We start from the raw sequence: 22,522 nt of genomic DNA on the forward strand, positions 1-22,522 counted from the left end.
CGGGGTGTCCGTGCAGGTTGAGCCCGGGCGAGAGGTACTTGCTGGGGGCCAGATGTCGGCAGCCCCCCGGACATGTGGGCGGAGGTGGGGCCCCCACTTGATGTCTGTCCATGGCCAGGAGCGGAGGGGGGGCGTGCACAGAGCGGGGGGGCCCAAAGTCTCGGCCATCCATCATCCCGTGCCTGGCCCTCTTCGATCAAACGAGGCTTAAAAACACAGCCTTAAAATGCCCCATGGCGCGCGGCTTCCTGCGGGCCCAGCCCGGGCGTGCTCTATGTTTCTGGGGCTGCAAACGAAAATTTACAAAATGAGCATACAGTTTTGGAAACCTGAATTTACAATAAAAGACAAGACTGCCCTTATATAGTGTTTACATCAGCAGTAAAAAACACACAGTTCAGAAATTCTTAATGCAATACTGTTAGCATAGAAGACTAAATACATCCCAAATATTTCTATGTAACTTCAGAAACAGCTCTTAAGGATCGAAAAGGTTACGTTCAAGCGCTTTACCACACTCGCCCATTAACCTTCAATAAACGCATTCATTCAACGTTCCATATAGCGCCAAAGAAGACTAATCACACTGGGGTAGTCGTTCGAAAGGCCACGACTTAAGCAAATTTTAAGTTAGGCATCAAACTTTGATTTCTTGCAACAGAATCAGAATGGTGCATTTATTTAGTGCTCGCTTTATGTGCCTTGTGCCCCTTTGCACTAATCTCACACCGAGTCTCGAGGCGAGATATCACAGCTCTGAACTATCCGCAACCCCCGCCCCTTACAGAGGTATTCTCGGTTGGGGGCAGACATTTGCCCGAACACGTACACTGGATCTAGGGCTGGTATCTACAGCTACAAAGCTGCAGGGGGATTGATGAAATTTATATAGAGGAGGGGGAGTTTTGTTGAGCGGACTAAGGAGTGCATTGAAATGAAAAGGGGGGGCGTGGGTGATGGGTTCGGGCCGGAGGCAGGGTGCTCCCCGGCTCAGCACGGCGCTGGTGGCCATGGGGAGTGCAGGCTGTGCGAGCTGCAGTGGGTGTAGTGGGGCTGCTGCTTGTGCGCTCTGGCTCCCGCTCCGTACCTGCGATCCTGTGCGTGTCTTCTGTCTGGGCCGGGCTGCCTCCGCCTAACTCCCCGGCCATTGCGAGCTCTGTTGCAGTAATGCAGCAGCAGGGGCGAGGACTCGGCGACTTCTTGGTGCGGCGGTCGTCGCGAAATGGCATAAAGAAAAGCGCCGCCATTTTCAGATTCGGGGGCGTGTTCTGCTGTTCAAAGGAGGAGTGGAAAAAAAGTGGAAAGAACAGCAAGGAACACGCCCCCGAATCTGAAAAAGACGGAGCCTATTTGGAGGGACGTCTCTCTCCTCCAATGGCTGGCCTCCGTTTAGGGAGCCAGCCAATAGAGGAGAGGCAAAAAGAGGAGGCGGGAGAGATAGCCATCTAAGCAACATAAGATCTCGGTACTTCGGGTTCTGCCTTCGGCAGACCGAATATTACCTCGACCTAAAAAACCTGTGAGGGAGAATTGACCACCATATTCCCTGCAGACCCCAACACTGTTTGTGGTAACATGTAACTGCACCTAGCAACAATTCAGAGAACTCCCATCCCCTGTTCAAAAAAGAAAAAGAGAAAAAAAGGGCAACAAATAGCATCTAGACAGAAACAAATACTATTATATACCAAACTGAGCTCGCACCTTGAAACCTCTATCACCAATTTAAGCAGAGCTGTATTTTTTGCAAATGGCCATGTGTCTCTTGAATTGTTGTACACAGATGAAATTGTCCCCTGAACAGGACTTTTAATTTAGACTGTTGTGCTATTGCACCCTGAGTGCCTGCAGCCTTAAATTGTCCCACCAATTCTAGAAAGTCTTTAGGTCATTGAGCCACTAAGGCAGACATATCTGGAAAAAAACAAAAGCTCCCCATATCGTCTGTTGTAAAAGATTTTTTCTGAATGGCTGTTGAAAGAATGCGCTCCTTTATGCGATAGTCTGCAAAGTTAACAAGGACGGTATGAGGAAATTTAGGATTGGCAGGATGGTGGGTAGGAACCCGATGAGCTTGCGTTATGGAGCGATCGGATGGGACCTCGTCAAGAAGCCATGTTTTAATTAGGGAATCAATGAGCTGAAAAGTATTGTGATGGCTAAATGAGTTCTCTACTCCTTCGGGAACACCCATTATTAGCAAGTTGGACCTCCTTCCACAGTTTTCCATTTCATCGATTTTATTCTTAGACATGGATAACTTTTTTTAATATTCCTTACTCCCTTATCTAGGGTAAAGGAGCGATCCTCAAAGTCCGAACCCTATATTCTTCCGCCAACAGTGTTGCTGGAATTTACAAGACACTTTCCTCAATTTTATTCAGTCTATGGTGACGAGCTGCAACTTCCTCAGCTTGGATCAGGGTTAAATCCTGGATTTCTGCAAGGATAGTCTTCAACAAAATCTAAAACAGTACTAGTTGATCAACACTGATAGTACGTATAAGCCATGGGGAACTGTACTAAGAGTGCTGGGCAGCAAAAGGTGTTGGTGACCCAGATTGGCAACTTGGTTTAATAACCTTTCAAATTCGGCTCCCGTGGTGTGGTTGACTGAGGAGAGATATGTCCCAAGGCTTGTACGGGGAGTGGGAGGTTATGCTACCTGTAAACCTGGTGGGTGGAAGATCCAAGATAGTTGTAGTCTTCTCTTCCTCTACTAAGGCAGGCACCAAGCCGGGGGGAGGGGACGCCTAACTGTGACAGTGTAAGCTCGGCGCCACTTCTTTGTTATTTCGCGAAGAGCCGGTGCTCCTTTGGACGCACTACACTTTCTGGTCACATTCTCCCGGCTGTGCGATTCGATAACCCCACTCTAGGCTCTCTCCTCTTTCCATGTTCTTGCTGCTTAGCTCCGGACTTAGCACTGCGCTGATTGTACTGGTTATCGCAGGCATAATCAAATTGCTGTCACTCACCAGTGGATTAGATCGATAGTCAAGTGCGCTGCATCTGCTTTGTGTCGCCTGGATAGCAGGATCAACAGAATTGACTGCTGTAAACATTTCAGGCATTGCATTGTATGGGCCTTTCCTTTTTCCTTCAGAGCTGCAGCGAGGTGTGCCTGGACAATTTGTTTTATTAGCCTTTTCCAACAGCGGCAGTGGCTGTTTTTCCTTTAAGATGCAGTTACCACATAATAGTCAAGAAATTTATTGGGGTATACTGTGAAACCCCCCACGGCATAGAGTCAATCACTTTAATGCCAAACCATTGGCTGCAAGGGGAGGTGCCTTTCCGACATGTACGGCTGAAATGCTGCAGAATATGCGGTTATTAAGCGTCAATTAGTGGGCATGCCAAAGGACCAAAAAACGGATAGTAGAGATAACCCCTGCCCGACTCCTCAAGGCTACAGAGTACTCTCCTTACCCTTACTTTGTACCCGGAAGCTCCCATGTGAGATAATAAATATGTCTGATGCTGCAGTGGGAATGCTTAGGAACCTTCCGGCCTCTTACTTCCATACGCTTCTTGATGGCCGTAGAGACTGTATGGCTGTTATCTTCTCTCTTTTTGCCAGGTGAGTGTCTATTGCTCAAATATCACAGCCGTTTTGCTCTCCCCCCATAAGACGTGCTGGACGCACTCAAAGCAGCAGCACTCATGCTCAGGCAAACCCTTGGCTTCTTGGCTCCGGAAGCGTAAGCAAATGGACAAAGGAAGGTCATAGATGGTGCTAACAGCAGGTCATATGGGCTCCGCATGTTGCTCACAATTTACTTTTTCTTAATTCCTTAAAAGTACTTGCTTTCAGGAAATGTGTTTCTGTAGTGTTTTTTTCATGTGACTTCTGTCTCTTGCATAGTGCATATTATGAAATGAGTTACCTCTAGCTGTCTGGGTTAGTTCAAAGTACATAGGGTGTTCATGATGGGCTAGAGTGAGACCTTTAGAGTTGAGGCTGAAAGCAGTGTGTTTGTCACAGTGCCTGTCAGTAGGCAATTAAGGTGTTCAAACTACCGGCTCATCCAATCCTTAGCCTCTCAGCAGAACACCAAGGGCCAGATGTATGAAGAAACCATTTTGCGGTTCCCTAATTGCGAATCCTTGCGATTCCCAATTAGGACATTGCAAAACGGCATATATGCAAGTGTGTTGAACACTTACTGCGATTACCAGTGGGTCGCAAATTACCTACCTCATGAATATAAATGAGGTAGGTCGCAATTTGCGACCAATTAGGAATCGCAAAAATCACAGGGAAATGATGACCTGCAGACCACCATGTCTGTGATTGCTTTTAAATAAAGCACTCTTTTTTTTGTAAAGCAGACTGTTTTCCTTAAAGGAAAGTGGGATGCTTTAAAAAAAGAAAAATGAAAAGTTTTCCTTTCATTTTTAACGAGCAGGCAGTGGTTCGTGGGACCCCTGCCAGCTCTTAAAAAATGCTTTTACAAACATTCAAAAAAGGGAAGGGGTCCCTTGGGGACCCCTTCCCATTTGCGAACGGGTTACCAACTACTTGAAGTAGGTGGTGAAAAGCAAATTTTTGCGACCGTATTTCGGTCACAAAACATTCATACATACCTATGAAATTCGGTATTAGGAAGGGACGTCCTCAACATGCCCCTTCCTAATATTGAATCGCAAACCCAAATTGCTATTCGATAACAGGTTATCAAATCGCAATTTGAGTTTGATACATATGAAAAGGCTTCTATGCATTCGCAAACAGGCTGATTCTGCGAATCCGCCCGTTTGCGACCTAAAAAAGGCATCATATATGTGGCCCATAGAGTGATAGTCACAAGTGCCAACTGTATTTAACATTTTATATGAAAGTGGGTGAAGGAGATACACAAATGACAAAATACTGGCATTACCAAAGGAATAGAAAATGCCTTGTTTACAGGTGAGGGCCTTGAGACCCTCTGGGTGAGTAGTGCGCTATATAAATGCTTTGATTGATTGATTGATTGAGGGGGGAAAAGTGTGGGCGTGTGAGAGAGAGATGGTGAAGGTGAGGTTATGTGGGATTGTATATACAGTAGGAAGAGTGAAAAGGGAGTGATTGTGTGTGAGATATGAAAGTGGATAACTTCAAGAAGATATGTAGAGAAAGGGGCCATACATGACTAACAGAGTGAGAGACAGACGGCTCAGGAAAGTGGTGCGAAGGGGAGAACGGGAGTAACAGACACTCCAAAGACTAATTAGCCCTCCATTGACCTTAACAATGGGGACAATACATTGCCCTTATTCATAAAAAAAAGTTTCCCACTTTTCTGTTCTAAATCGTTGGCATGTGTGATAGTGCATTTGAAATAGATAATTAATTGTCGCTGTTACCCACAATTTGTCACCAGACAGCGTCACCACTTGATTGACGTGAATACATTTTTGTGATATAAGTAGTTCATGATCACTATGCCAATTTGTAACTTTAAAACCCGAAAAAGCCCACCTGCTTTAGGTCACAATATACTGGAAAGTAAACATTTACGCTCGTGTTTTCAATACCAAATTTCAACTTTCTTCGGATACGAAATGAACAGGTTTTCACTGCATACGTTCCATTAGTATTGCTAAATGTCCCGTCTTTCAAAGAGCTGCGTAGTGATACGTGGGATCGTGAGAAATTATGAGACTCCGCCCCTTACTCTGAAATCGAGGTGATGTGAAACGGCCATCTTGTAACTTGAACACTTACGGTTTCTACAATTGTTCTACTTAAATTCCTAAATATGTATATCTGTATTAAAATAATAATAGGATGTACTCATTCGAATACTCATTATATTACATTTCTCGGTCGTCTATCCTGTTACTGTGAACAACAAAAGAGATTTATTATTGTACCAACGTAAATAAACCTGCGCCATAAAACGTTTGGACAACTCTTAATACAATTGTACAATATAAGTAGTGATTGCCTCACGCTAGCTTTATCTGCATTCGTAAGACGGCCCTAGACGCTAAGACATGGCCGCTACCTTCTCGCGCAGCTCTTGCGAGGGCGCGCGCCTGCTGTCAGGAGTGGCTGCGGGGGTGTGCCTCAGTCCTAACAGCAGTTTTTGCCTGGACCGGGCGCTTCCTGCACGAGATGGCGTCAGTTTTGTGCTGCTTGAGGTGCTGCGGGGATGGGGGCCCCGGGCACATCCCCTTGAAAGAGATGCCAGCGGTGCAGTTGGACACGCAGCACATGGGTGAGGAAAGCTGACATTGGCTTCTAGATAGGTGCAGTTTTCTCCTTACCCCTTCATATCCCATCGTTGACAACTCAAGTCCTATGTGTTTTCAATATTTACATATTAAATAAACGCGAGAGCATCCTAGGATTTTCTCTCCTTATTCATCTGGACACATGCGTTTGTAACAACCAGCTTTCTGTTTTATTCTGTGTCCTTCCCACGCAGTTTAGAGCGACACTGTGCCCTTTAGGTTACTATCACTACCCCCACGCCAGAATACTCTAACGCCCTTGCGTAAAAGGTAATCTATGTGTGTACTGTATTTTTTTTATCGCACATATTACGCGATGTTTGTGTTTCCCGTTTGTGTCGACTTTCTTCTATTCTTCCATAACCCTCCCCCTAAAGTCCAAAAGAACAACACAAGTTAGGAAAACATATATATCTCAGGGATGCCTTGAAAAGGGTTTATACATATTCAATTAATTTACTTATTTTCTTATCCACTCCATGCGCTCATTTTTCAGTGCTATTTCTGCATTCTCAGACTTATTTGCTGAGAGATGGTTAATATTAGGGAGACTGAGGGGGATATTCTCAAGAACGTGGGATGACCATCGCAAAATTAACGCAACTTTCAACATCGCAGTCTATCGCGGGAAAAGAATGCAGTTTTAACTAAGTATTCACAACACGGAGGCACCATGCGATAGACCCCCGACAAAGCGTCAAATGTCCTCCATAAAGTCAACGGGATGCCGCAAAAATGCGAAACACAAACGCAGAAAAACTTGCAATGAGGCCAGTTGTGATACAAAAAGCAGCAAAAACCAGCGACACGCCTGCAAATCCCACGCGTCTGGCAGGAAAATGCACAATTAAAAGAACAAAAAAGAACACACCAAAAACAGTCCAAAGTGCGTAGCAACATGGATGCACCCGGACCGCGTGCAGAGGCCAACACAAACCCCACAGACCACCAGCAAGGAGCAACTGGGTCGGGGAAGGCCAAGGAGAAGAGGGAGAGAAAGACTGGGTGCAGTCCGCAGGCAATCCAGATCAGCTTTACGGAGGTGATAGAACACTACCATCAACTGACCCACAATTGGACTACTGTGAATGCAGTCAGAGTGTCGAGGAGGGCAATGGAAGAGGCCGAAAGGCGCTGGCATGATGTGAAAACCAAGCCAAGGACAAACCCGCTTCCAACAGGGAGGCAGCAACGGCGACAGGAGGTGGGAGTCCTGCGCCATAGGAGGAACTGGAGGAAACTGAGGCCACATTCATCAATGTGGAGACGGTGCAAGGAGCTGGGAGTCCGGACGCAGCTCGAGAGGACCTGACACAACATCAACAGGGCGAGTAACGACCAGGGACTGGGAGGACCGGGGAGATGGGCACAATGGCACACAAGCACATCGATGTGTAGCACACTGCACACCCACAATGACCCTGGATCATGTCCCTGATCAGGCGCAGTGCGTCTATTGGGGCGTAGCCCCACTAAGCCCCATGGACATACCGCGTCGTCACTGAAAGCCCAATACAAATATTTTAAAAAATCGCGCTATCTGCCGGCCTGGAAACCTGGGAGACACCCGACTTTCCCGGAGTGCGCAGGGGGGGGGGGTAGGATGGGCCTGCTGCGCAAGTGTATTTTTGGGCACAAGCATGCCCGCGCATGCGCAGATCGTTTTCCTGTGAATTCCCCCTTAGAGAGAGGACCAGGGGGCGGGCCGCAGCCCCCGGGGTTACACAGGGCGACTGGGCGAGGAGTCATGGTACCCCCCCCCCCAGCCAATCCTGGCGCTACGAGGCGGCCCTTTACCAAATTGCTGCAGTGAGCCTCGCAAAGTAAGTATGTGTCCCAGTGCCCCCTGAAGACTGTATATTCTCTCTGCTATTTGTTTTGCAATAGTATTGGTTTTAAATTAGCAGTTGCCGCGCGATCATGATCACCTGCCTGCCAGGGCCCTCTAGCAGAAGTTCACACACAGCACGTGGCAGGTGCCTGCCAGCGGCGTCTTGCAGCAGAGCAGCCCTGGATAGCTCGCTGTGACAGCCCTGCTGTGGTGTGTTCTGTGCGGCCGAGGTAAGGGCGAGGTGGCGGACCAGGGTTTGATTATTTTTGGGTGTCTGTGAGTCGAGGAGTAATGTTAAATAATGCTGCTTGCTGTGAGTGGCCTATGTGCTTCGTGTGTTCCGACTAAGGTGTGAAATTTGTGTCGAATAAATACATGTTTTAAAAACAATTAATATTAATCATGTATCATTGGTGCTGGAGTACAAGGTTCGAGACTGGTATTGAACACTGACAAGCTGTGTGCAAGTTATATGGTCATAAAAATACATGAATGATGGATGGATGCATGATGGATGGATGGGTGGATGCATGAATGGATGCAGGCTGAATGATGGGAGGATGCATGAATGAATGATGGATGCAGGATGGATGGCTGGATGGATGGATGGGTGGGTGCATGGATGAATGATGGATGCAGGATAGATGGATGGATGGGTGGATGCATGAATGAATGATGGATGCAGGATGGATGGATGAATGGATGCAGGATGGATGATGGATGGGTGGGTGGATGGGTGGATGCATGAATGGATGCAGGCTGAATGATGGGTGGATGCATGAATGAATGATGGATGCAGGATGGATGGGTGGATGCATGAATGAATGATGGATGCAGGATGGATGGGTGGGTGGATGCATGGGTGGATTCATGAATGAATGATGGATGCAGGATGAATGGATGCAGGATGGATGGATGGATGGATGCATGAATGAATGATTGGTGCAGGATGGATGGATGGGTGCATGGATGGGTGCATGAATGAATGATGGATGCAGGATGGATGGGTGGATGCATGAATGATGTATGGATGGATGCAAGGTGGTTCGGGCTCGCTCGCTGCGGTGCAATATGCAAATTAGTTTACGCCCACCACTTTCAAATGTCACCAGCCGCCCCTGTCCCTGATCCCAGTGGCACACTTCAGCACACACACATAGCAATAACAGCACATCTACGTTGACGACAATGTGCAACCCTGACACTGCAGAACAGAGAACACAACTGGCTTCGTACATGCGCAGAAACAGGCCAACTACATCTAACAGAGCAGGAAACTGTGAGATGGGACTGTAGTGTACAACCTCACATCCGTCATGTAGTCTAAATGTCCACTGTCCACCATCAAAATCCAGCACCTCCCAAACAGTCACAATGTACATTGCCATACAGTCTGCATGTAAACAAGAACAATGCACCAATATATATGTCAACACAACATCAACATGCATCTCCCCTTCACACTGCAGAGGGGCAAACACCTCCAGCAGAGCAGACCAGACAACTCATCAGTGATACAGGAGCAGACCACCACACCTTTGACACTGACACCCTACAACAGCTCATGGACATCCCAGGCAACCCACCACCAGGGCAGCCAAGCTACATAGAGGAGAAGCCATCCCCTGCACAGATCACACAGCAGGAAGCACTTGCAAGCACGACTGTCTCACAACACTTCACCGAGCCACACATGCCATTCCAATGCCAGTTGTCAGAATGCCAAAAGGAGGCGGTCGAACAGGTGCGGGTGGGGTCCGAACCAATGGAAGACGAACTAGATCACGTAGGTGGGTGTTTAATACCCTTCAGGGACCACCTACGCCCCACAAAGGAGACCCAGACTGCTACAGAGACTCATGCATTTGCACATCTCCAGTACAGAACCACGCCCAGAGCCCCGCAATTACCGCTCATACACCCATGCTAGACCTGCGTACGATGGCCCAGTCCACGCCTCTTATGTATTGGGTGGGTGACGACAAAGCTACATGTCCAAGCTCTAACCTGCTGCCTGCGGTGACATGTCTGCGTCTGCTGTACACAGCACAATGTAATGTCATAGAGCCAAGCGCCCCCATGCATACAACATGACCACAGGGACACACGCAGATAGTATGTGGAACTGGCTACTGGTACATGCGCCCGGCCCTTATATTGGCAGGGCCACATGTACAGTGACACCTGTGATGGATGTGTGTGGGGTGATTGTAAGCCAGCCTGCATGGAGTGGTTGGTGCTCGCAACAACTTGAACAGTGAACAACATTAAATGGAAATTGAAAACCCCAGCTTAACAGAGACAACTACTGAGCAACATGGAGGTAGCCGGAGTAAGTACAGAGGTCATCAAATAAGCAAACAGAAGTGTCCGTGAGTTGCAGTGCACTTAGGTTGTGGCACTAGAGCTGAGCGCTCTCATGTGTACAAATTGTCTAGGATTGTATCCCTTCGGGATATACCTGATGCAGCTTCAGTGGGGTGTGTTTCACTTGCATCCTCTTACTCAACATCGTCCCAGGTCTCCCACACTGTCTGAGGTGACATTGCTGCGTAACCTCTCCACAGCACAAAACTCAATCAGTAACAGTCCTTGGGTTGCGGTGCACTGAGTCAGTGGCACCTGGAGTGCTGAGCAGGGAATCAGACAGATGATGGCATTCATGACGGGTGTGAGCAACTCCGTTAGTCTGTCAGTACGACTGTTTTGACTCTGGCAGATGGCGATTGGAGGTGGTCCTGGTGATGGTGGCATGTGCCTCCTGGGTTGATGTGGCGTTCGAGCCGGTCAGGACTCAATTTGATGTCTGAGCCCTGTTGGACCGCAGTTGAGGCTGGAGGGCCACAGACACATGGCGTTGACGACCCCAAGACCATCGCCTCAGAGGCCATCCAATATTCAATCAGACAGGGTCCCTGACTTGAGCTAATCAAAGTTAGTGGCCCCGGATGCACAGCGGCCGGCACAGGCACACCGCCACAGGGCGGTGGCTTGCGGTCCACTGAGGTAGGGCCACGCGGACTGAGTGGATCCTCGACGATGTCACAGAGGAATGTGACGGAGGGTTGCAGTGGACAGTGGAAGGTGTCCTCCAGGGCATGATGCAGAGGGCAGTAGCCATCCGAAAGCAGCAAATGGAGGAGTGGAATGCTACAGCCTCGTTTCCACCACCAATTCGGTATCCGCTACATGAGGATGAAGATTACCCCCTAGTCCGTAGACTCCGACACAACCAAAGGTCAACCAGAGAGTGTCCATGAATGTCAGGGAACAGACTCAGTGGCACCAGGGCTGAGGTCTGCGATGATGCAGGTACAATGATATGAACTCGGCCATTGGTAAATTAAGACTCCGTCCCAAATGTGTGACCTACTCGACAACAGTGTAGGCCAGTGGCTGCGTTCAGCAGTGGCCGACAGCCACGTGTCGTTGGTTCGCGATGCACAGAGTTAGTGATACCAGGGCAGTTGTCGGTAGTGTTCGATCACCTCTGTAACAATGATCCTTTTTTCCTCCTGACTGAAACGCGGCATCCTCTTACACTTCTCCTTGCGTGCAATGATATGTACTCTGCCATTGAAAAATCGATACTCCGTTCCACTTGTGTGACCTACTCGAGCGCTGCATAGGCCGAGGGCAGTAGTCCACGTGGGCCCACAGACACGTGTGGTTGTAATGCTATGCACAGACTTGGTGGCACCACATCGAAGGGAGTATGATGGAATCAAACGTCCCATGAACATATGAACTCGTCCATCAGGATATCAAGACTCTGTTCCAAATGTGTGACCTACTAGTCCACTGTGTATGCCGGTTGAGTTTGTCAATGAGTAAGGAGTACTGCGGGCCTGTGTTGCGGAGGCCGTGATGGTCTAGGGAAGCTGCCAGGGTCGCGGGCCTCAGGTTTGGAGCTTGCATATGGTGAGCCCTCTTCGACACACGCTGGTGGCAGCTGGGCAGGAGCGGGCAAGACTGGTTCCCAGGGTGCAGCAGGCGCACAGGATCGCAGGCAACACCGCTCTTGGCGTCTGCTTCGTGGTGGGGTGAGAGGCGCCACCCGGCAGACATGTTGAGCATTCCGGAAGAGGACCATGCCCAGAGTTACGTGCCTTTTATTTGCACCCCTACGCTTGCCTGGCGTACGCCGGGCCACTCTGCTTACGGGAGGGGGGGGGGTGAACGTAACAAGCTACACTTCCGCGATCTTTCCCACTGGCTGGGGTGACATGGTTGTGTCCACTGTCCACTACACTCCAAACACAGCGGTGTGTGGCGACATGGATATGTGTGTGGTCTGCATACTGCAGTCTGGCCATCACATCCATGCCAAACTTGGCATTGTGTACATTCTTATTCATCTGTCACTTGCCTCCTTCGCACATGCCTGGTCCCCCTCCTCTTCCCACATTCTGCTATTGTGTGGCTGAGGTGCCATGCCGTTGATGGCTCATGTACATGGCAGGCCCAAGTTCCCACAGTAAGTTGTGCTGTCGTGTCTGGTGGGTGTGCATGTTGTTTGGCATGTTGTATGTGAGCTTGTGACATGTGCATTCCCAGTGTTGCGAGTTGCATGATTGTGGGGTTGAGGTGTGTGTTGAGTTCATTTGGTATTTGCCAACGAGCAGTTCATTTCCGTGGGTGCCATCCTGGTTACGCTGGTTGATGATGGACTGTCGGAAGATGTAGGGATCATGCACACTGCTTTGTGGTTGACGTTGGTGGAGAATCCGCGGTGGCACACTATTGCCTAGACATTGATTGAATACGTGCGCTTTCTGTGCGGTTATCGTTTGCAGTGGCGTTACAAGTAGGACATATGTGCTGTCAATTGCCCCCTAACATGTACAGGAAGTCAGCTGTGGCATAGATGCCTTGCTTGGTCTCCAGCTGTTCCCACGCAATGAGGGACAGGTATAGATACTGGGGTACCAAGCTGATGGTGTCATCCATGACCGTTGTGAGGGACTTGGATTGGGCTGGCTGTGTGACTCCTCCGATTCAGGCGGTTGTTGGTTGGAGGGTACCAGAGGCCAACATGTGCAGCACAGCCTGTAGCTTTGTCTGAGAGGGGATGTTGATTGTCCGCTGTGTTGGTACCATCAGCCAGTGGACAATGGTGGTCAGGATGCGGAGGATGGGTTGTCCCTTTGAGCCTGTAGTGGGCAATGACGTTTTGTAGGGTTGGCTCCATGGCATCTGTTGTACTTCAGTTGTGGCTCTGGGCTGGGCTCCCTTTTGTGGTGTAGGCTGCCGTCCGACTTTGCACCAGGTCAGAGCCGGTGTTAATTTCCTGCTGCTAACGCGCCTTATCGTTTTTTTTTTTTTATTATATCGCCGATCTGGCTGGTCATTGAGAATGTTGAGGAGTGGTGTTTTTGCAACTTTTTGCACGGGAACGCCTACTCTGCATCTCATTAGCGATAGTTGCTGGGGTCATCTGTGGCGATATGTTTTTTTTTTTTTTTTTTTGCGGCTGCTCACAGATAAACTGGTGATATCGGCTGTTATCACCAGCTTGTTAATGGGGCGGTAAAATTATCGCCACTTTGGCTGCGATAAAGTGCAGTTAACTTGGCGATTAGTTCCTAGAGAATATGCCCCCATGTGTTTGCTATGCCAATTTAAATTATATCTAGCAGTAAATATAGATTCACTGCACTAAACCAACCAGAGAGACTCCTCAGAGTTCAGAGGCACTTAGGTTGTGAGTAAGGCCTTCCATTCTCTAGTGCACATCAGACTCCTTGTTTGTGCTTCAATGGGGGCGATGTGGTTTTATAGAGCACAAACTTAGTTAGGTATAACTAACTAAGGGGGCGCACAACTAACAGTTTGAGAGGTGAAATCATATGTTGAAGTGCAGTATACCGGAGGCACACTTGGTTTAAACTCAAGTTTCAGATTTATCTGTTGGATTTTGTTAGAAATGTGACCAAGAGCTTCAAGACATAAACCGTGTTGTGTTCTGGGTGCGCATGTGTATATACTGTTAGGATTAAAAACAAGGGGCGTGGTAAAGCAAGCGTTTTCTCTTCTCCTGTGTGATCTGTTTTATTTTACGAAGGCAATGATGATGATGATTGCTTTTCCTGGTATGTGATTGCTTCTGTTCTAATATTGCCATCTTTAAAAAAAAAAATTCTCACTCTTGAAATTACAGTGGAACAGTTATGTTGTTTTTCTTGTTCCAATAGGTAGCATGCGGGTATTTAGAAATATATTGAACTACTGTGAAGACTATTCCAATGCCATCTTTCAACTGTTTAAGTGATTAGTTTGTATTTCGTTTCACTTGAGTCTTGGGGTCCTAGTCCTGATTGTTTTATGCTCTAAAGCTGCTGTATATTGTGTCGCATAGTGGATCACATTCCGAATCTTAGAATCAGATATCTTAAGACATTAATTCCCAAGGATGGTACTTCCGAAGGGGGTAAATCCTCATGCAGATGTTTTTTGTTGTTGTAATTTTAGCACGTGTGAAGGGTGTGTTTGTTAGGTGGCCTTTCAAACTGTCAGGAGCTCATTTGGTATTCGCAAACCTACTGCATAATAAATTCCACCCTGGAAGCACATGGGAATCTGCTGTATATAGAAGGCTGGAGTAAGTCCGTTTCTAGGTTTGGAAACGGAATGTGACACCTTCAATGTAAAAGGGGATGTAGAGGAAGGAATCGCTACTCCTATTAAAAATATTTTCATAGTGGAAAAAAAAATGACGTGCTGTTGCATGTTTGACATACGTTCACCAGTTGAAAATATACTGGAGAATCTTAATCCAGTTTTTGGAATAGTTTTTCAATTGACTTCACAGAGCAGAAGGTAAAAAATCCCATATACTCTAGCTGGATCAATTATAAACCCTTTGAAGGAAATTTACGGCAGGGCGTTTTTGGGCACATCTTAATATTTTAATTGAGTGGGGTTCACTGCATTTGGAACGTATTGTGTGCAAACCCTAATTCAAAGCAAACCTTGAGAGTAGCGTTTGAGGTAAAAAGCATGCACGTTTATTGTCTCAAGTGCATCCCAGGAAATAGAGAAGATAAATTGATAGTATTTCACAGATAATGTTCAAACATTTGTTTATTGGTGCCAGTATTTAAAGGTATGGAGCTCCCTGTTTTAAATCAGATTTTTCATTTTCTCTTAGCTGGAGTCCATGTTTTGCATTACACACTACTATATATTGTAAATGTCTGTATCGCAGCATTTATGTAGTGCTAACTACCCCTATATCTGGACCTGCAGTGCTTAGCTACATAGTCAGGAAGTTGGTATGTGTTTGAAGAATGTTGCCTTTGTGTTTTTTTTTCCTTTGTGGGAAGTGTTTCCATGTCATGTGTGATGACCACTAAGGTTCAGTTTTCATGTTAGGGAATGCAGCAGTGTGGTGGATGAAGAGGTGTGAGAGACAAACTTAATGTTTATGGCTCTCAGTAAGCTAGCACCCTTGGGTAGGTCCCTCCTATGGCATTTCTTATGAACATAATTTACTTAGCTTGTTACTGCACTGGGTTGTCTTCCCTGAAATTCTGTTTACATTTGTTTAGTCCTGAGCAGGCATTGTTGGTGAGAGAAGTGGTGGGGAGATCTACTCTGATGGGCTTAGATACTATCACCCCATATCTGAATGTTGTGAGAGATAAAGAAGTATTCATATTAGCTAGTTGGGACCTGTGTGCTGAACTAAATTAGAATCCTCTATTACTCAGCAGAATGTGACCGATCTCTTCAGTTATTCCATGTCTGTTTGGTTGGTGATGACTGATTTATTGACTGGTACAGTACTGGGTGATGGACAATGCCTATAGCAGATATGCCTTCATATGAGTGTTAAACAATTAAGCTAAAGTTAGATGCTGAACGCTGAGTGTTATGGTATTCGTATTAATGTGGGCCTGAAAAGGTTATATATGAATTGACATTTCTATATAATACGCAGGCTAACCGTTGGTCAGCTCTTCTTAAAAGACATGGCTATTGAAAATAATGCAAATAGAAAAATTGATGGACAGATTGCAGAACAATATCCTACATTCACCCCAGTGTATAGATCTGGGCCTAAATCCATTTTTTCTTTGCTCCCTATGCTATTCCAGTTTGAACCCAGCAAATATACAAATCCGTCTTGACCCTGCACCCGATGGGAACAGTCCAGCCTGAACTGCCAGGCCAGGTCCTCCCTGGACTGGAAACAAGCATCCTAGGACTGGTTTCCGGGTTTACCCCGCTTCAGCCAAAATAGCTTGACTCCAGTGACATGGAGAGCACAGGATCCACATCTGGGCATACCCCTCCCACTCGGATGACAAATGCAAAAAGCACAATTGATGGACAGAATGCAGAACAATGTCATATGTTCACCCCAGTACAGAGATCTGGGCTTATTGAAAATAATGTGCTGGTTGATTTTTTAGGTCGAGCCGGTCAATGTGCTTGCGCATTGAGCTTGCGAGAGATATTGGGGCTTAATAATCGGGCGATTTGATGCTGTGCCCGTGAAAAGAAAGCTCAATGCGCAAGCGCATTGACCTAAAAAGCACGTGCACATCAAAGCCACCAGCCTCCCTCCCACAGGCATCCCCCAGCTTGCGCTGTGCCTCAGGCATTTCTCCTCCCCTAATTTATTCACTGCCCACGGCTTTCACTTTGACGGCCGCCAGGCCGTCTCTCGCCTCACGCTTATCACACACCCCCCCTTCTCTCTATTTTTTTTTCTTCCCTGCCGGCGGTAGTTTCACAGGCTAATGGACCTCCTCCTCCTCCAGCACAGAGCACGCATTGCATGTTTACTCTCCCAATTTGTCTTACTGGCTTGCGTTCTTTCTCCCTTTCGCTCTCTTCGTCTCTGCCTCCTATTTCTCCTCTTTTTTTCATCATCATCGTTATTTCTGCCTCCATATCCCCCTTTCCTTTATTCCCGTTCTCACTTTCTCTCTCCATCATGTTTCTTTGTCTCTACCGCTGTCCTAACTCAGTCTTCCTTGTTTTTTTTTTTTTTTTGGTATCGGGCATTCTATTCCAAAGTGATGAATGTTAGTTGACTCCAGCTACAAGTTTTTGACTTCACCAGTTTCAGATGGATGATAGGTTGAAGAGGCTTTCTGGATAGGATTCGATCCTGTGATGTTGAGACTGCACACAGATTTCAGAAATGGGCACTGTGCGTGATGAGCTACCTTGCTGCTTCCCAAGTGCTAATGTTGCCCACAGCAGGCGCTTTGACCAGCAGACCTGTCTCATCCGTGGAAGGCAGGCTTCCTCTTCCTTGCCAGTTAGCAGACAGTCATTACCTTCACTGTGCAGTTCTCATATCTTAAAATGGAAACGCAGAGGCATTTTGCCTTTTCAAGCAGCTGAAGTGATAACTCAGACGAGGTATTGAATAAATGGCGCCTCCTTCCTTAAAAAAAAATAAAAATAAGTACCACTTCTGCAAATGCAATCCATCTGTTCTCGATGAGGTGGTCTCTGAACAAGATCCTGGCCCAGGATCTGTTCTTTTCTCGTGCCAGTTCTCAAAGTAGGGGAGGTGGGGTTGCAACAACGGACAGCCCTCTAATTATTCTCAAAACCTGAAAAACGCCTACTACAATGTGCTTTGCACAGGGTGCCTTGTACTTTTGACTGGACTTTCTCTACTGCAGTTGTGTTCTTTGAGTGTTTGTGAGCCGCCCAGCACCGCTGCTCCTCTCTGGTGAGGCCCCTTGCAGACGGCTGCACCCAGACGCCGCACAGGGGTGTATTGCTCGCCCCTCCCCTTCGCAGGCCTTGTTATAATTAATGAAAGCTGCAAGCGCGCTTGAGACTTGAAATGATTCAATTATCTCGACCCCGACGGGTGAATTGAGGACGAAGGCCGCTTTCTGGTTGCTTTGCAATAATATCGTTTTACCCGAAGGCTCCTCCTTTTAAAATAAGCATGTGCTGAATTGTGTTACTTGCTCCAAGATGCTTTTGTGAGCCCAAAGTCGTCTTGGTAAGGGGAAAGGATGACCTCGCCTCTTTCTATTCCGTTAACTTCTGTGCTATATCTAGGGCCTTCGAAACAGTTTTTTGTAACCCGCTAAAAAAACAGCTTGTGCTGCCAGTTCCAATAAAGTCTTCACCAGCCCAGAGAAGCTAGAAAAGTTACTCCTCTCTGGAATAGTAGGGGTGGACAATCGCAAGTCTAGAAGTGAAGTGAAAGGAGTAAACTAACTTTCAGCAGCACTGGTTCTCTTAGTTGAGGTGGCATCCGCATTGTTTTGTTCTACGGGTGCAAGTTTAGGGCTCAAATATTAATGTGAAGCTTTTTCATTAAATAGTTGGTTTAATAACCACATATTTGTGCATGTGCAATAGTGAGTGCCTTAAAACCGATTATCAACTCTACTGGTAACCAACCGGTGAAGACTGTGAAGGGCTATTGGCACACACTATTTTTGCCCCATTATCAAGCGCTCCTGCGAGTTAAATGTATTTGTTTCAGTCATAATTGACTTACATTGTTGGATTTTCAGCCATGGTTGTTTTGGCAGTGATAGAACAGTGGAACGGAACAACCACACACACACAACCACACACACACAACCACCCACACACACAACCAACCACACACACACAACCACCCACACACACAACCACCCACACACACAACCACCCACACACCCAACCACCCACACACACAACCACCCACACACACAACCACACACACACACAACCACACACACACACAACCACACACACACACAACCACACACACACACAACCACACACACACAACCACTCAACCACACACACACAATCACACAACCAACCACACACAACCACGCACACACAACCACGCACACACAACCACGCACACACAACCACGCACACACAACCACGCGCACACAACCACGCGCACACAACCACGCGCACACAACCACGCGCACACAACCACACACACCACACATCTATCTATTGCCCTCACTCTATCCATCGCCCTCACTCTATCTATCGCCCTCACTCTATCTATCTATCGCCCTCACTCTATCTATCTATCGCCCTCACTCTATCTATCTCGTCGCCACCACAGCATCAATCTATGCAACCATTCAACAACGACTGGTTCAAATATGTTTTCTCAATGTTTCAAGCTTTATTACAAATGTCACAAAAAGATGTTAATATTTCACTTCTGTTCTTGGATTTTCGTCACAATAAAATACACTGAACATAATCTTCACAAAAGTTATTTACAAAAGTTTAAGCTATTGCCATTATAAATTACAATAACTTTTATTGAAGTATTGATTGTTTAAAAAAATTAAAAGCCATTGTTATTTGTAATATCAATACATCTAAGTCACGTAAATACAAAACATGTTTCATTACAAATGCTATAGGTGTCACATTTGCAAAAGTTAAAAGTATTGGCATTGTAAATGACAAAGCTATTAATTTCGCTATTTTCAAAACCAACAAATAAATAAAAAATGTCATTTACAAGACCAATAGCTCAAACTTTCCTAATGCGAGACCTATTGCATTGCAAATGCTGGTTTGTTCCATGTCTGTGTGCTGTAACCTGTAGGTTTCTTATGGTAAGGTTCAGGCAGTGGACTCATCTGTGGTGCAGGGCTGCAATTTCGAGGGTGTCAAAAGCACAGCCTGTTAATTCCCTGAAATTGATTTGTGCACACATGTTGCACACAGACATGCTCCAAGGGCATGTGTGTGTGTGAAACCTACAACTGTGAAAAATGCACTTTTGTGCATTTTTCAAAGTTTTTGCAAATTACCATCAAGTTCAAACTGATGGTAGTTTGCGACCCTTATTAGCGAAATCGCTATTTGCGATTTCATCATGCATTGCATTTAAGGAATTGCAATTTGTGATTCCTTAAATGCAATCGCAACAAATTGCGATTTCTTAAATTGCTAGAGCCTTACAGTTTGATGCATCGCAGGAGCCCTTTTTGCGGGCGCAAACTGACGATTTTTGAGAATCGCACCGTTTGCGCTTGCAAAAAAGGTTGATGCATGTGCCTGTAAGTTTCTGACTTCTCTTTATGTTGTTGGAGGGGCCTTAAGTTTGCAATTGTCCGCAGGTCATGATCTGTCTTTAGGGTGTTGAAATTTAGATGGTTACTCATCATCTATGTGTTGGACGCGAAGGCAGTCGCCAAGGTTTTAGTTGTGGAGGTCTTCTGGTCCATCCATTTTTAGAATGATTTGCTTGTTACCGACATAGTTTTAATAGGCAAGTTTAAATGTTTTAATTTGGTTATGGTAAGGGGGATAGCTAGCAATTGAATAATAGAGGGTATATAATGGACCCCTGAGGGATGCTACAGTGTTGACTATGAAGGGCTAATGTGAAAGTTGCTAGGTAAACCCCATTTTGTCTCTAATGTAAGAAGCAATACATTTTAGAGCATTTTCACGTATTCCGAGATGATGGAGTCTTTGTGGTGGCGGACATTGTCAAATACAGCTAATAAATCCAGAAGCAATAGGATGGCTTCTTGGTTCTTGTCCACAGTGAGTTGTAGGTCATTCCAAATGGATATGGTGGCTGATTCTGTGCCACTGCCTGGTGTAAACCAGACTGTTCACACATCAGGTCATTTCCTTCTGTAAGTTTTGAAAGTTGAGTAACCTCTCGTCTTTTGAAATATTTTCCTAAGTGTATGGCCGTTTGGTACAGGCTTGTAGTTTGCTCGGTCAAATGGGTTAAGGTGTTTCTTTTTGAAGAGCGGTGTAATATAGGAGGTGTTTAGCTCGGTTTGGAATGGACCTAGTTACAGGATTCTTATTGAGTAAGCTCCTAGATACTCCCCCTGTATAGTTTGTGCAAAGGATATCTTAAGAGATTTTTGGAGGTGTTGGCTCTGAAGTTGGTCTGATTGTCTTCTTATGATGGTAATATTGATTAAATCTGGTCTGATTCGTTATGTTTTTGAGACTCACTTTTCTGAGATCAGATATTTAAAAAGGTTACCTCCCATAAGATGTCCATTGCATTTTATCTTCTTTACTAAAATGTTCATGCAATGTTGTTACATGTGTGAAACAGATGATATGCTCATTGTATCAGGAGAAAGGTTGCAGTTCAGATATTTAAAAGATGAGTGAAGGCAACACAGGTCTTTGGTAAGCTAATATTTAAGAAAGAAGTATTATGTTCTCTTATAAAGCTTATTTATTCATAAGAGTTCATCCTCTTCGAGGATTTCCATTCTTAGATTTGTCTTGGTGTGATGGAGGGCTCAATGTCTTCTCTCTACTTTCACTGCGATCTTTCTTTCTTTGCAAGGTTTTCACATGAATTATATAGCTTCCTCTGTCACAAACCAGGTCTTTACTATGTCCAGTATTTAAAAGTGCAACCCATGATTTTTCTAAGTTTGTCTGAAGGCTGTAAAGGTAGAGCATGAATGGACTGTCACTTAAATCTGCACCATGTTGGCTTTTCAGTCAAGTTAGTTTGACACCAGTTAAAAGAGGAATGCATAGTAAAACTGTTAGACTTGGCATCTTTTGGCATGTTCCCCTGTAAATTTGCTTTCTGACCTCCCGGTTTTCACTCTGTTTTTGCTGGCTTAGTGTTTCTGCTCACTTTTCTCACTGCTGATCAGTGGTAAAGTGCAAGTGCTCCTGTGGTAAAATGTGTTAACGGATTGGTGTTTCCATGATTGGCCTGTTTGATTTAGGTGTCCGTCGCTAATAAGGTGCACTACGTGTGCCACAGCCTCTTAATCAAATGCTGTTGGTGGGCTGCAGCACTTGATTGTCACCCACACAAACAGCTCGTAAAATGTAACTCTGGCCTGCCGTTGCAGAGCCTGTGTGCAGTCTGGATCTGCCATGCCGACTTGGCAAGTGCACCTTCCCTTTTCTTGCATATCAGTCACACCTAAGGTAGGCCCAAGGTACCCCTGTGGGCAGGGTGCAGTGTATGTGAAAGGTAGGACATGCCCTGGTGTGTGTGGCATGTCCTGATAGTGAATTACAGCCCATTTTGTTTTTCACTATTGCAAGGCTACCTGTTCCCATAGGACAGAATAGGAAGTTGGTTTATAACATCCTATAAACATAATTGGCCCTGGGAACTAGGTAGGGAAACCAGGTTTAGTACGCCTGGACTTAGAATCTAAAGATGCATTTTTTAGTAAAGGTGATTTTTACATTGTGTTTGAAAATACCACTTTTAGAAAGTAGGTATGTTCTTGCCTAACCATCCAGTGCGCCTCTGCTGGGTTTGCGAATTGACTGTCTAGGTTTGTGCAACAAGGGCTGGGGAACAGGAGTGGCTCCAGATAGTCTAGGTGGGTCAGGAAAGCACTAAATAGACGCAGGCTGCATTTAGAATGGGGGAGGAGATTTCTATGCACCCAAATGGGCTTAGTCTGCATCTGACAATGCTGCTTCCACCTCATGCCAGGAAGTCACACCAGAGAGGGCAGAACTGGTTTTCGCCTAGTACAGACACTCTCTGCC

The 22,522-nt window shown here is 46.2% G+C and overlaps 1 protein-coding gene across 1 annotated transcript in view; it reads left to right on the forward strand.

Annotated features, from left to right (window-relative positions):
- Nucleotides 1-5,993: 5,993 nt before the first annotated feature.
- Nucleotides 5,994-22,522, forward strand: part of SPRYD7 (SPRY domain containing 7) — a 177,676-nt gene continuing 161,147 nt past the window's right edge. Inside the window, exon 1 of the mRNA XM_086934955.1 lies at nucleotides 5,994-6,209. Within this exon, the coding sequence (XP_086791081.1) occupies nucleotides 6,107-6,209 (103 nt within the window). The 5' untranslated portion in view covers nucleotides 5,994-6,106. The remainder of the gene's footprint in view (nucleotides 6,210-22,522) is intronic.

This window comes from Lissotriton vulgaris, chromosome 8 (genome assembly GCF_964263255.1).
Source record: "Lissotriton vulgaris chromosome 8, aLisVul1.2, whole genome shotgun sequence".
Lineage (NCBI taxonomy): Eukaryota > Metazoa > Chordata > Amphibia > Caudata > Salamandridae > Lissotriton > Lissotriton vulgaris.